Source organism: Wyeomyia smithii, chromosome 1 (genome assembly GCF_029784165.1).
Source record: "Wyeomyia smithii strain HCP4-BCI-WySm-NY-G18 chromosome 1, ASM2978416v1, whole genome shotgun sequence".
Classification (NCBI taxonomy): Eukaryota; Metazoa; Arthropoda; class Insecta; order Diptera; family Culicidae; genus Wyeomyia; species Wyeomyia smithii.
Window position 1 is genome coordinate 202,859,785 of NC_073694.1, and position 15,825 is coordinate 202,875,609.

Consider the following 15,825-nt stretch of genomic DNA (forward strand, 5'->3'; position numbering starts at 1 on the left):
AGCCATTCTGAGCTAAATTTGGGATCATTTTCTATTTTTGCCTTTTCTGGCCTCAGGAAGCACTTTTCTGTGATTCTGAGCTCCATTTGGGATCATTTTCTATTTTGGCCTTTTCTGGCCTTAGGAAGCATTTTTCGGCGATTCTGAGCTCAATTTGGGATCATTATCTATTTTGGCCTTTCTGGTCTTAGGAGGCAATTTTCGGTGATTCTGAGCTCAATTTGGGATCATTTTTAATTTATTTTAGCCTTTTCTGACCTTAGGAAGCCCTTTTCGGCGATTCTGAGCTCATTTTGGGATCATTTTCGATTTTGGCCTTTTCTGGTCTTAGTAAGGCCTTTTAGGCGATTCTGAGCTCAATTTGGGATCATTTTCTATTTTGGTCTTTTCTGGTCTTAGGAAGCACTTTTCGGTGATTCTTAGCTCAATTTGGGATCATTTTCTATTTTGGGCTTTTCTGGCCTTAGGAAGCACTTTTCGGCGATTCTGAGCTTCAATATGAGATCATTTTCTGTTTTGGCCTTTTCTGGCCTCAGGAAGCACTTTTCGACGATTCTGAGCTCAATTTGGGATCATTTTCTATTTTGGCCTTTTCTTGCCTTAGGAAGCACTTTTTGACGATTCTGAGCTCAATTTTGGCCTTTTCTGGGCTTAGGTAGGAAGCACTTTTCGGTGATTCTGAGCTCAATTTGAGATCATTTTCTATTTTGGCCTTTTCTGACCTTAGGGAGCACTTTTCAGTGATTCTGAGCTCAATTTGGGATCATTTTCTATTTTGACCTTTTCTGGCTTAAGGAAGCATTTTTCAGTGATTCTGAGCTCAAGAAGTGCCAAAATAAAAAATGATTTTAAATTGAGCTCAGAATCCCTTAAAAGTGCTTCCTAAGGCCAGAAGAAAAAAAAAACAAATTGAGCTCAGAATAGCCGAAAAGTGCTTCACTAGGTTTTGTTAAGCATATTTCGTCAACAACAAAAAAGTAATGAATTTCGTGTTCTGTGAATGTGAGGACGTCTCCCAATCCTGGTTGTATGATGACATATTTAGACTCACGCTAAGATCAATCTGGTTTATTATGTTCAAGATTTGGTGATATGAGTGTTTTCCTTTTGTGTCCGATCCCACCAATAGCTTGAGGTCGGTAGCCTTACCCATCACATTCTTTAGAACAATCTTGTCTTTCTTGGGAACTCTAGAGCGTAGAGATTTGGCCACGAGTTCGTCAACATCGCCCCAAGCCATTTTAGATAGATTTTCTACCTTAGTCCGTTTTGAACATTTTTTCTTATCTGGTGTTTGGTTTGCTCGAATGATTAACTCGAGCAATTAGTAATTTGACCGTAAGTAGATCACATTCCACTTACCTTTCGACTTTCGGTACACAGCTAGATAACAGTCTCCACACAAAACTCTAGGATTCTGTTTGTCATTTTCGTTATACATAAGCAGAAAGTGAGCAACGAGCATTTTGTTCCACTGCTCGCCAATTCTCTTCGCAGATTTGTGTTTTTGTAGCACAAGGCGCAAATCAACACTTCTCGACTCTACATTACCCTGAAATGCACTGGTTGCTGCGATTTTACTTGTTAATATGACTGACATTTATATATCTGTGCAGGTCAAGGGGCATGGTAAATCTCGAATAGTGTTCAATTAAAATTAAAAGTCAATGGTGAATAGTTAAGTCAACATTCTTTTCTTATAAAGCTTAGCTACCTTTCACATTCTATGGAATTGCGCAAACCATTATTTTACAATGTAACTATAAGCCTGAGTGAGTGCTTCAAAATCAGTAGTTAAGTTTTTAATTTTTTTTGCGAGCTAGATCAGTCACTCCTTCCAGCTTGTTCCAGCTTGATATTTGAGATATTTAAGACGTCTTAAAGATTGTAGAAATTTCAGACCTCCAAAATTCAAGACATTTGCAACATTTCAGAAATACAGAACATTTTTGACGTAAATTAGACTTTTTTTCTCCACTGCGACTGTAAATATCTAATAATAATAATTTAATAATACGTTAATTTTTTGAGGTATCACTCGTGTGTCCAAATCTAGATACCAATTCTTACCTCTTCTCTTCCCTCAAGGATCGCGTCGGTTTGGTTTCGGACATTTTTACACTGTGCCACGCCAATCTGCTGTCGTGCGATTTCGCTATGGATTTGATATCGTATTTCCCCAAGGAGCAAGACTGGGGTCCCGTGCTGGTGGGTCTGAAGCACTTGGAAAAGTGGCGTAAGATTCTCAAATACTCGGAGTGCTATTTGGTGCTGGCGGAGTACATTCGCCAGAATCTGGCCAAATCGATTCAGGAGCTTACCTGGAATGATACGGGTAGGGAAGAGCTGAAACTGCTTCGACCGACGGTTCTGCTGAATGCGGTCCTCTGGGAAGAACCGGATGCCATACGTAACGCCAAGGAGCTGATGAACGACCAAATGACGATCCCACCAAACCTACGTTCGGTTGCCTATATCGGGTCGGTTTTGTCCGGAGAGATCCGCTATTGGCAGGACTGCTGGTCCCTGTATAATACACTACGAAAGGAGAAGGACGTTGGTTCTGAGGAACGGATGGAGTTACTGCGTGCCCTGGGTGTGACCAAGGATGCATGGCTGCAGAACCGGCTACTGTCGCACGTAATTACACTGCCCGTGACCGAGATAGTGCAGGTTTTGGAAGCGATCGCTGGCACGCCTACCGGGGGTGCGATGGCCTGCCGTTTTTTGCAAGCCAAGTGGCAAGACTTTCAATCGAAGCTCGGTAAAGGCAGCGTAAATTTTGCTCGCGTGATATCCGCCATCACGCAGTACGGCTCGACAAAGTTTGATTATGATGAGGTAAGATTCACATTTCACCAAAAAAGAAATAGTTAAAAAAACTCAATATTTTGTCTAGTTGAAGTCGCTGGTAGAACGCTTCGGTGGTGGACCGGGAATGAAGATTTTGAATATGACTCTCAGCATGGTGGCGGCCAACGTCGAGTGGGTAAGCCGATCGCAGTCATCTATATACAACTGGATTGAGAAGAAATACCACTTCTGATAAGCGAGCGTTTAGGAAACTGCAAAAACACACAAACGAGATGAGGAAAAAAAAAAGAAAAAGAGGAATTTTACTGAAATAGCGCGTTGAGTTCACGACAGTCGCAGAACAGATTAATGTGTGACATGTACTAGAACTTTGAGACACAAAACAATGATATACATCTATTTTTTAGTTTTCTTTTTCGAAACTTTAGACAGATAATGATCGAACCGAGCAGTTAGACAGCTAAGCAAAAAAAAAACACACAAAATAGATCTTACGAATGTGTACGAGAAATGTTGTATGATTGATCCTGGAAGGGGTGAAAGAGAAACACTGCAGATATAGGGCGCAAAAATCAGAATGCATTTATTGGTAGTACAATCTCTGGTAGAAGAATTTTTAATCCTATCATATGACAGATCAAATCTTCCAAGGAATAAAAAAAAGCAAACTGCTCACTCCAGCTAGTATTAATCCCTTGCCTGAGTTCACTGCATTTATAGAATTATTCGTTGGTTTGCAATAGCATGAATCGAGTAGAATCGAATAAGAGGAAGGACTGATTTGTAATTAACAGCAACATAACATAACATCTTCAATACATATTAATACTTAGTAAAACTCGTACCCTCTCTATCTCTATATTTCTCTTTCTCGCGCGTAGAGATTAGATCAAACGTCTAATCATTTTTCAAAATAAAACTAAATACATTATTTATCGGTTAAGCATTAAAGCAAGCTAAAACTTGCACTTTCTACAAATTAACAAAGATTCCCTGATTTGCCTGTGACCACAAAAAAATGGATTTGACACAAATTTTACTTTATGGTTTTTACTGTCCACAAAAAAGTGTGATAGCCAATTCAACTCTGATTGCGAGCTGTTTTAGTACGCGTGTAAATAACTAACTGAATCGGCGATTAGCTCGCATCATGTATGCCACCTTTCAGTGATTTCCTATTTCAAATATACAAACGGCAGAAAGACAAAAAAAAACACTATAAGTAAAACCATGTGACAAGATGATGGGTGCAGCATATTCTGTGGACTAGTGTGATATAGTTTAGGCAGTGCTTCTATCGACAGGGAGCACCGGAAAACCAGTATTAAAGCAAACGCAGATTCTCTACCAAAACAAGACGTTTCTCTGAATATATTTACGTTACAGAAATTGGAAGTTACCATAAGGGAGAAACATTATGTGACAAACAAACAAAAAAAAACGCAGACATAATACATTGCGTACACATGTTCAGTATCAAATAGTAAAAAAAAATTAACACATTGTTTCACTGTACTTTTCCAATATTTTTCTCAATCTTACAACAAAAAAGTAACTACTACTCTAGCAAAAAGGACACTCTCCACAATGCAATGAAGTGAATCATTCTCGCAATATCTGTAATAGATTTTTACAACTTGAAATGCTCATTGATTCTTGTGTAGCAATATCTATATATTATACGTTTCAAAGAAGACATATTATATAACTTAGTTCATAATGAATACGCTTATTAAACGCATTACTATTCACATAGACCAAACCCACACAAATACTCTCTCTCTCTCAAATACACTCAGAAAACATATTTCATTGCGCTACAAAACTCGAAAAAAAAACAACAAACATTCGGGAAATCGTATCAACAAAACAGCTTAGCGAAAGGCAAATCAAAGTTTTATGTGCGCTGCGTTTGTACTGTATTAGTAAATGAAATCATTCGAACAAAAAAAAAATGTAGCACATCCGAAAGCACGAAGAAGCCTGTTGTCAAAAGATGTTTAATACTTATAATCAGTTGTACTACAAATATGTGAAATGACTAGTTTGTTCCAGAGACAGTGTGCGAAGAGAAAAACAACAACAACCAAAACCAGAGGAAGTAAGAAGAAAGCATACAAAAAAAAAACTAAAAACAACCAGAAAACCAGAAGCGTGTCGTAAAATATAGTGTGTCAAAAGAAGAAGAAAAAAAAACCAATAAAACACTCCAATCTGTAGCGTTTTTTCGGTTATTCGAATGTCCATAGGTCTGGTAGGGGTAAGACACCTGAATCGTCTGAATAGATTCGGTTGTTTGCATGCAAGAGGTCACCGCCTCCAACGGCAAGTCGGTGACCGGTTCGAGTGTTCAAAATATGATGAGTGGCATTCGAAAAAAAGCTGGAGATTTCTTTGAAACCGAATCGGAATAGTTTCAATAAATTACCTTTATTTTGAATAATCGCCATTTTATTTTCATTAGCATGGTTTCGAGACTGATTCGTCCATTTATTGAATAATTCAAGCTTTAAGTTGTTATATTTTTTTTCTAATCTCTAATGTCCTTGGGTACCAATAGTGCAGCTTGGTTGTCCGAAAAAGTGCCAATTTTCGCATGCCTGTAATTGCGTTTTAGTCATATCTTCTGGTTGAAAAACCCAGAGAGGCAATAGTTCCCATTACACTTGGCCCGTAAACTCCGGAACCAGTGTTAGATCCTATTTTTTAATCATTTGTATAAAAATAGATTATGCCCGATGAAATGCAAGATCACCCCCATTCCATATAGAGTGATCGGGTTAGGTTAGGTCGTCGTTGTAGCTTTTTTGGCTGCGCAGTTCAATTCAGCGTACAATCACAGGTACAATCTAGAATTACAGGCAACGCTTGCATTGAAAAAAAAAAAGAAAAAAAAATGCCGCACTGATGAAACTACCTATGCAGCATCAATCATAGTACACCATGAGTCACCAGAAAAAACTTGACAGCTCTACCAGTCAAACTCTAACCGTGATGGCGAAAACAGTGAAGTTACTTCGTTCAAATTATGTTCGAAGAAAACGGATAGCGTGCGGCACTTTGTGAACGCCGGATACGCCCGTTCCGGTATCTACACATCTTGGCGCTACTGGACAACAATTAGAGTATCGGGTGACAAGAAGCTCCAAAGGATGCTGAAGAGAAAGTCCGAGGAAAAAGTGGCTACATCGTTGCCTGCGCTAGGCCGGGACATTTTCGTATCTGTTTGCTACCCGAGCCTTAGACTAACAACTACCTCCGATTCTTAAAACGGAAACGTGCCAGCGCTCTTAAAAAATACTCAGATAATCGCAACTCGATCCCGAAACGAGGGTTTTACTACGCCAGCTCGAAATATAAGAGTTACAATCGAGTTCTATACGCCCGATATGTTAGACAGCAGCAACATACCCTAAAAAAATATCCCAAGCGGTTCTGGGGGTTCGTAAACGATAAGCGAAAGGAATCTGGCTTATCTTCAACGGGCGGTTTATGCAATCTGTTTGCTAAACAATTTTCAAATGTTTTTGACGAAACGGAAATTAGCGACAAAGTGACAAAGTGAATCACCGAATTCTTTTGGCAAAAATTGATCGTCTAGGCGTGGCAGCAAATGTGATTCAATGGATTGAGTCATATCTGACCAACCGACAACTGAACGTCAAGCTTGGCACTACCGAATCTGACCCGTTCGGTAACTATTCTGGTGTTCCCCAAGGCAGTAACTTGGGGCCATTATTATTCTTCGCTGTACCAGGAGGGTGCAGGTTGGTGTACGCAGACGATTTCAAAATGTATTGGTTAGTGAAGACACCGGATGACTGCAAAATATTGCAGCAAACTATCGACATCTTCGCAAACTAGTGTGAGAGGAACCAGCTGACTATAAGCTTGAGTAAGTGCATGGTTATCTCGTTTACTAGAAGGAAAACAATCACTGGAACTATCACATTGGAACGGAGATACTGGAAAGAGTTAGCGTTGTGAAGGACCTTGGTGTCCTGTTGGACTCCGAGTTAAATTTTCGCGATCATCTCGCTTATACCACCAGCAAAGCCAACAGAAATTTAGGATTTATGTTTCGACTATCCAGTCAATTCCGTGACCCCTACTGTATATGCTCACTGTATTTTAGCTTAGTGCGGTCTATACTGGAATCAGCAGCCGTAGTATGGAGTCCCTCTCACAACGTCTGGGTTAACAGAAAAGAAAAAATCCAAGCGAAGTTTGTAAGGTTTGCCTTAAGATTTCTTCCCTGGCAAAACCCTGACGAACTTCCATCCTACGAGAGCCGATGTCGCCTGTTGGGTATGGACACGCTTCAGAAGAGACGAGAGGTCATGAGAACTGTGTTTCTGGCTAAGGTGCTTGTAGGGGAAATGAATGCGCCCTGGATTCTCGCTCAGGTCGACTTGAACATCATCCCACGACCACTACGACAGCGAAGCTTCCTCCGGCTTCAACGTCATCGGACAGACTATGCGCACCATGAACCGATAAGATGTAGAATGCCATCTGGTCCAGTAGACTTCATAGGTTCAAAAGGACTTAATGTTTAATTGATTATAGTCTTCGTGAACAACCTTCGAGAGAGCAGAATCATTGGGCGCGTAGCTCAGCGAGTAGCGCTCTGTATTCATCCCAGTTCGAGGTGTTTTTTTTTACCGTGTCGACTAAGTGTTCTTTAAACGGGAACCAGTCTTTTTCGGGTTGCCAAATTTCTCCCTTTTCAAAGCCAATCCTGATGTCGAAAATGATATGTCGACAAGCTTGTTTCGTCCGAGACATGCAATGTTTCGACTTTTTCGGCAATGATTGCGCTGCAGAGTGTGAGGTCGAGGACCTCGTGTCTTATGGCGTTGATAAAGGTGGGGCTGTTCCCAATATTGCAAATTTGAACCCCGCTGGAAGTAAGATATTCGAAGGGTAGGTACCTTACTCTTGTTGCTGGTATCCGAGCTACCTCAAATCGTGTGGTGAGCGTTTGCATCGCAATGAACAGCTCGTTGTTCGCTTTGCAGTACTCCACGAATGCACAGACCTCGGGAGGCTGACTATTGCCCAGGTTACCGAGGAAGTAAGCGCAGGCGATGATCAGGACATCTTCCCGTTGGACATTTGGACTTCCGTCATTGTGGCAACGACGCACAGTGCAACGTTCCGTAGACAAAAATCAAAAATTGGATTTCTTATTTCAATCGAAATTCGCGTTTTTATATGAAATGATAATTTTATGCTTCTGTACAAAAATATGGCGTTTGGGACATAATTGCGATAACGTATTTGACATTCGTCAATTTTGTAAATAGTAGCTCTCATCGGTACTAATCATTTCTCGTGTCACACCTATTGAAAAAAAATACTAGAATGGCTGTTTTGATTTTTGTCCCGCGTTTCCATACATTCAATGCAACTGCGTACTGTGCACTGTGAATTCTGTAACTAAAGTGTATTTGATTACTCTGTTCAACAGGATTGCTGTCCTTTGGGCCAAGTGTTTAAGTAGATTTACATACTTTTGGATTCTGTACGCACTTGATTTATTTCGGCAAACTTCCCAACAGCTAATCAAGCTCGGCGAAGTTTTCAACAACCTGACCTTCTGTTTTTTATACACAGACTTCGCAGCCGACTGTTTAGTGTACAGGACAATTGCGGGGCTAGCGCTACGACCCTGCTGACACTAACAGTCTCTCCCAAGCCGAGACTCAAACCTACGACGACTTGCTTGTTAGGCCAGTATCGTACCAGTACATTCAGTGAATATATCACTCTACCGTAAACCAGCATATACTGACATTTTGTTTGCCGAAGATTTTTGAAAATTTTGCCGAAAACTTGTAGAACATTTCGCAGAATTTATCAGCTGTTGAGTTCTCAGCAATAAAATCTAAGTGTGCAAGGGGCCATCCGCATACCTATAAATTTTTTTAGAATTTATATGCCCAGTTGTCCAGGGGGAGGGGGGGGGGGGTCAAAATCGTTAAAAATCTGTCCACGTGGTATGTGGATGGTCCCTAAGGCCAAGAATCTTCTACTGAACCAGAGCAACAGATAGTTGCTCTTCGATTAATCTTCTGCACGGACTCTGGAAGCTCCCTTGAGTATTGGTTCGGAAGATTCAGTATCTATCATACGGCTGCCATCAGCCAGACTTGGGACCGAGGGACCATTGGCGCTAGTATTTGGTGACGGGACGTCATTCGATCGTTTCGCTTAACAGCAGCTTGCCCTTGTAGGTCTAGCGGGCGATCATTCTGGTTTCATACCTAGAGTGGTCTTCTTTGAGTTATACCGTGTACCTGCACATTTCAGCTTTCTTCTTTGGGGAAACCAGGATCATGGAGAGGGTAGATGGGCAGCCTTGTAGCTCCACCTCGTTCGACCACTTCCTCCTTATGTGAATTCTAGGAGAAGCTAGGGAAATAGAGGTTCACTGCGCCATAGCCCTATTTAACGCAGTAAAGGCAGAGATATAGTGGAGGGTGCTCTGGTACTTCACTGGCTCCGTTCGTGGTTAGGGCATTTTTTAAACCCCCCTCACCGTTCATACCTCGATACGGATCACGTGACACTTTAGATTATGGGTTTATGCATTCGCGTTTTAGACGTAACAGCCATGGATAGTAACTATTCAAAAAAATCACCTTTCAAGGGGCTTTGAACCCTTTTCTCCAATTGTCAATAATTTAGGCCTATTTTTAAGTATAAACTAAAACCCATGAAAACCGTCACAGGCGAAGTAAAAAAATGGTATATATTAGTATTAGTTAAAAATGAAATGGAATCGAATTGCATCACAAAAAATACTTAATAAAGTTCACTTATCTAACCAATCGCATTCTAACTTTCAGGTAGTAAAATAAAACATGTTATTTAGTTTTTTCACTGTTCGTTTTATTCAATTTCATCCCCATATCCGAATGTATAAACTTTCCTCTTAACACTGCTCATAAGGTCTTGTACAACATTTGGACCAATTGTTTTTTGTGCAAAAATCCATTTTCTCTTCATATCCTCCTCCGAATTTACCTACTTAGGATGTTTCCGAAGTACCTGATTCATGATGACTCAGTACTTGTCAATTGGGCGCATTTCAGGGGCGTTCGGGGGATTGAGATGCTTCGGTACGAAATTGACTTCCTTAGCCTCGCACGTAATGACACGAGGCTAAATCCGTTCAGGAAGTTGTAGGACGATTGTGTGACCTCAGAAGTGGAAGTAAATGCTTTTGGAGGCATTCCTTCAAGTATACCTGCCCATTGACCGCCCCGGTTGTCACGAATGGGGTGCCCCGCTTTCCACACGAGTAAATTACTCGCCAAACCATGGCAAACTTGAACACCTTCTGCTTTCTAACGTCCTCAGGAACTTCGAATTTATGATGAGCGGTGAAGTACCTTCCCAGCTGATTTCGAGGTACGATGCTGACCTAACAAGCCAGTCGTCGTATGTTCGAGACTCGGCTCTGAAGAGACTGCTAGTGTCAGTAGGATCGTAGCGCTAGCCCCGCAATTGTCCTGTACCCTTAACAGTTGGCTGCGAAGTCTGTGTATAATGAACAGACGGTCGAGTTCCGTATCGGAATGTAGTACCAAGGCTTTGCTTTGCTTTGGTGAAGTACTGGAGCTCCGGAAGCTGTCAGAAGTCTGCTTTTACATATGTCTCGTCATCCATAACGAGGCAATGTGGTTTCGTCAACATCTGGGTGTAGAGTTTTCGTGCACGTATTTTCGCCAACGTCATGTTTTTTCATGTCAACGTCATGTATCTTGAACGAAAGTTTTACTCAAACGCTCGTTGTACCGATTCAAAACGCAAGTTATCGTAGATTGAACCATTCTCAGTTTCCTGCTGGTTGCACGATGAGAAAGATTCAGATTTTCGAGGTAAGTGCACCAAATTTCTTTACGCCTCTCTGTTCTTCCGACTCCATCTTCGCAACGATTGCACTAGCAGCTGAATGCAAATTACACAGTGTAAACAAAATACATTGAACAACCCAAATGTTCAATAGAATATGCCCAATGAGTAAAAAGTTACAGCCATTTGAAATTTATGCAATTTGATATCGTACACCCTTAAGTAAAAAATTGTCTCGGATTTCTGAACGATTATTTTCGTGAAAGTACTTACTTTACTTTTTTGGCCAACGGACCGTTCACCGGTCTAGGGCCGAACGAATTAGAGATGTCCAGCTTTTTCTGTCTTGGGCAGCCGTTCTCCAGTCTCCCCGTACACCAGCAGATCGTGCATCTTCTTCCACCGCGCACATCCACCGCATGCGAGGCCTACCACGGAGTCGACGGCCGCTTCCTGGTTCTCTACTGAAGATAGTTTTGGCGGCTCTCTCGTCAGGCATCCTGGCTACATGTCCAGCCCACTGAAGCCTGCCCCGCTGTATCACCTTCACTATATCAGCATGTTTGTATACCTGGTACAACTCGTGATTCATGCGTCTGCGCCACACTCCACCTTCCAATTTACTGCCAAGTATCGATCGCAGAACTTTACGCTCAAAAACTCCGAGCACTCGTCGATCAGCTTCCTTCAGCGTCCATGCTTCATGTCCGTAAAGGGCCACCGGGAGTATCAGCGTCCTATACAGCGCTAGTTTTGTGCGAGTTTGCAAACTACGGGACCTTAGCTGGTTACGCAGTCCGTAGAAAGCCCTGTTCGCAGCTGCAACTCGTCGTTTCACTTCACGGCTCATATCGTTGTCACATGTCACAAGCGTACCAAGATAAACGAATTCGTCAACCACTTCAAATCGTTCCCCATCTATCTCCACCTCAGCACCTACACCACGGGGACTCCCACGCTCTTTGCCAGCTACCATGTACTTCGTTTTGGCAGAGTTAATGACTAGTCTCAATATCGCTGCTTCTCTCCTAAAAGGTACGAAGGCCTCCTCCACGGCCTTACGGTTGATACCGATGATATCGACGTCGTCCGCAAAACCAAGAAGCATGTGAGATTTCGTGATGATCGTACCGTTTCTTTCGACGTTTGCTCTTCGTACTGCACCCTCAAGAGCGATGTTAAACAGTAGGTTGGAGAGCGCATCCCCCTGCTTCAGTCCATCCAACGTTACGAACGCGGCTGATGTCTCGCCAGCTATCCGCACGCACGATTTTGATCCCTCCAGTGTCGTACGACTCAGCTTTATTAGTTTCGTAGGGAAACCGTGTTCCAGCATGATCTGCCACAGCTCGTTTCTTTTCACTGAGTCGTATGCCGCCCTGAAGTCCACAAACAGATGGTGAGTCGATAAGTACTCCCGGAACTTATCGAGGATCTGTCGCAGGGTGAAAATTTGATCCGTCGTGGAACGCCCTTGTCGAAAACCAGCCTGGTATTCGCCAACAAAGGATTCCGTTTATATGCGGAGTTGAGCAACGTTATCCCTCGATAGTTGCCACAATCCAATCGATGGCCCTTCTTATAGATAGGGCATATGAGGCCTTCCAACCAGTCGTTCGGCATTTGTTCATCCACCCAGATCCTTAGTATTATCTGGTGGATCGCATAGTACAGCCGCTCGCTTCCCGCTTTTAGAAGTTCGGTCCTTCCCAGCGGCCTTGCCGTTTTTCAGCTCACTAATCGCCTTTTTCACCTCCTCCTGTGTTGGTGGCACCACAGCTTGTTCGTCACTCATAATCGTCATCCTGTTCCTGCTCTGCTCATCCGGCTCCTCACCGTTCAATAGCGCCTGAAAATGCTCCTTCCACCTGGCTGCAACCGTCGGTTTATCAGTAAGCAGGTTGCCGTCCTTGTCATTACACATGACCGGCACCGGGAAATTCCTGCTTCTGACTCTGTTGACAGTTCTATAGAATCTCCGCACGTCGTTTTCAGTATAGCTGTCCTCTGCGCTGGCAAGCACCTGCTCCTCGTACTTGCGCTTCTTCCGACGGTGGGTTATATTTTCAGCAGCTCTTGCCACCCTGTACCTCTCTCTGTTCTGACGCGTAGCCGCAGTGAGCATGCGGCTCCTGGCACGGTTCTTCTCATCTGTCGTTTTTTGGCACTCGGCATCGAACCAGCCGTTAGGCTGTCTTCCACGCGTCGTACCTACCACCTCTCTCGCAGTCGTTTCGATGGCGCCGTGAATATTGCTCCACAGCCCATTTATGTCTTCCACTCCTTCCTCCTGCTGTTCTGCGATCCATTGATCCAGCTCTCTGGCGTATTCTGCTGCCACGCCATCAGCTTTCAACCGCTGAATGTTGAAACTCGTCGTCCTTTCTGTGCGAGATTTCAGCACGTTCGACAACCGTGCGCGGATCTTACAAACGACGAGATAATGGTCAGAGTCAATGTTTGGTCCCCTAACATCAGTAACATCCGACCTAACATCAGTAACATCCGAAAAGTGCCGACCGTCAATCAGTATGTGATCGATCTGGGAGCAGGCTTCTCCATTCGGATGCCTCCAGGTGTGTTTCCGAATATTCAAACGTGGAAAATAGGAGCTACTTAAGGCCATTCCTCTGGCCGCGGCAAAGTTTATCAGCCTCAGGCCGTTTTCATTGGTTGACGAGTGGAGGCTATGCCTTCCAATGACCGGACGGAAGAATTCCTCCCTCCCAACCTGTGCGTTTGCATCTCCGATGACGAATGGGGTGAAACCAGAACAGAACACAAAAAGGCCCCTCCAAGGACCTGATCGGGGACAATTAGCAATGATTTCAGGCTCTTTTAAAACTACGTTACACAGGCGTTCTAGTATATAAATATGAAATTTTACCTTTTTCTTGTACATAAATGATTTTTCTTTAACTTTTAAAACACTCTCTTCCGCGCTTCTCTCTTCTTTGTATTCATTGCTAGTACACTGTATTCATTTTAAATAGAATTAAGATTAGATTTAGGTATCGCTTTGTTTTACACAATCAACTTTTACAAACAATAACTTTTTACTAAAATGACTTTTTCTTTAGGTTTTCACACAATTAACTTTTAAATCGTGTCTTTTGTTTTTTCACACAATTAGCTTTTATATCCTGACTTTTCCTTTTGTACTTTTCTTCTTAATTTACACGGATTTACACCTTTGCTTTTCGTTTCGTCTTTTAGAATAAAACTGACTTCGCGCGCACTTCTAACTTCGCTACTTGTTCAACGTAAAAAGAGCGTTCACAGCTTTAGCTGAGCCTTATAAACCCTCTCAGGTTTCCCGCATTTTGACGTATTTATCTCTCTTGGCAACACTTCCCGGTCGTTACTTAGGATGGCCCGAAACCCTTGTGGCAAAATCTGCCAAAGTGCATCTGCTCGCAGACCGGCATGAGCGACTCCTCCGTCCCAGACGCGAAGCGTCAGACTTGGAGGGATATCACCCATACAGAGTGGAGTAGTCGTGGTTGTAAAGAAAAGCTTGCCTCCGTGAGTGACCCCTCCGTCCAAGACGCATAGAGTCAGACTTGGAGTGATATCACTCACTTAGGGGGCTTTTTTGCAGAGTCGTACTAAAGGAGTGAAAGGTATATCTGAGCAGCGTTAGCTTTTATAATTGTTGGCAGAGTCAACACTTTGGATTTGGAACCAAGGGTTACAGGTGTAGCTGGCGGGATACAGCATTCCATAATTCAGCCGCCCGCTCCGGGTCAGACGCTGTTGTACGCCGCCCCTATGGGGATGCAGCCGCGTACGACCCCCTTCCCAGTCAACATACGCCCATAGTTTCCACCGGGGTTGGTTACCCGATCTCCGCTAAGGTTACTCGTATTCCGATCGGCACCACGTGGAGGTTGGGATAGGAGTTGCTGGACAGAGGAGAATGGCCACATTAGGGTCTCAAGTTACACGTGTCCAGCCATTTGCCAACCTTTTCGTGAAAGTTCTTTGTTTATATTGTAAATAGAAATAATTTCCCCGGAGAATCTAGGTCTTGAGTGCTAAAAATTGTATTATAATTTTTTTTTTTGTTTTCGGAAAAGTAAAACTTTGTGTATCGAAAAAAGATTGTTTAACTTTCTTTTTAGGAAAGTTTCGATGTGATGAATAGTTTCGACTGCCTACCAACGATAGTGATCTGAACCTTATACGTCAGCTTTCAGTGATCCCAGAAGCACAAAATGAGATTTAATTTAGTCTTTCACACGATTTTCACGTGACCGTAAAATTTGAAACCGATTCGACACCTAGAAACCAAACAACGAAAATAGTTACCATGTGGAACCACCGAGCAAAGGAGGCATCGAGAAGAGAAACTTCGATTACTGGGGGTGACATCGAAAGGACTGAAGATATAATCGACCTGTTGAGACTCGACTGTATTCAAACTTTAGTGTTAAAATTTTTTTTTTCAATTATCGAAATATAATAACGTAGTTCAGGCACCTCACGGGAAAGCAACTGTGATCCTAAACAATAAACTAATAGCAAGAAATGGCATCTCTATAAAATTCAACCAACTGTTTAATTAAAATTGAAAATGACATATTAACAACGAATAAAATTTTCTTCATATCACATGGAATCACTCACGCATGGAATGCTGTAATAACACCTTACGACTCGCAGAAGAAACCGAAACGACACGTGACACACGCTCGGTTGGGCACCAATCGGAGCCAATATCGTGCATGCTAGCTACCTAATTGCAAGCGGAAAAGATTTGATTGGTACCCAAAAATATCACAAACCGAACCGCGGAGGTCAAGGTTTGCATTCGCTGCAAGACTATCGCATAGTAAACAACCGCATATCGTTACTCGTGGAATCGAAAAATTTGCTCGACATTTGAATGGGTAAAATACACGCTCGCTAACGCTGGAAATTGAGAGCGACAGACTAACACATGCGTGACAGAACTGATTAGCGGCTACTAACTCATAGCTAAACACATACTAAGAGTAACTATCACTTGGGTAAAGGGATCTGTTTTCGATTCAACAGCCGTAGTCGTAGACGAAGTCCAGCGCGGCACCTCGCAAACCGGTGTCTCTTTCTACCCACAAAAAACCAATCACCTGGTGACGTAAACATTTGTTTGAGACCAGATTA

General features: G+C 42.6%; 1 protein-coding gene across 2 annotated transcripts in view; it reads left to right on the plus strand.

Moving 5' to 3' along the window:
- The window catches only part of LOC129724059 (endoplasmic reticulum aminopeptidase 2), a 42,227-nt gene extending 37,572 nt beyond the window's left edge, over positions 1-4,655 (plus strand). For both annotated transcript variants that reach the window (XM_055678663.1, XM_055678671.1), the window contains 2 exons: positions 2,089-2,841; positions 2,900-4,655. In XM_055678663.1, the coding sequence (XP_055534638.1) occupies positions 2,089-2,841; positions 2,900-3,046 (900 nt within the window). In that variant the 3' untranslated portion in view covers positions 3,047-4,655. The remainder of the gene's footprint in view (positions 1-2,088; positions 2,842-2,899) is intronic.
- The last annotated feature ends 11,170 nt before the right edge of the window (positions 4,656-15,825 follow it).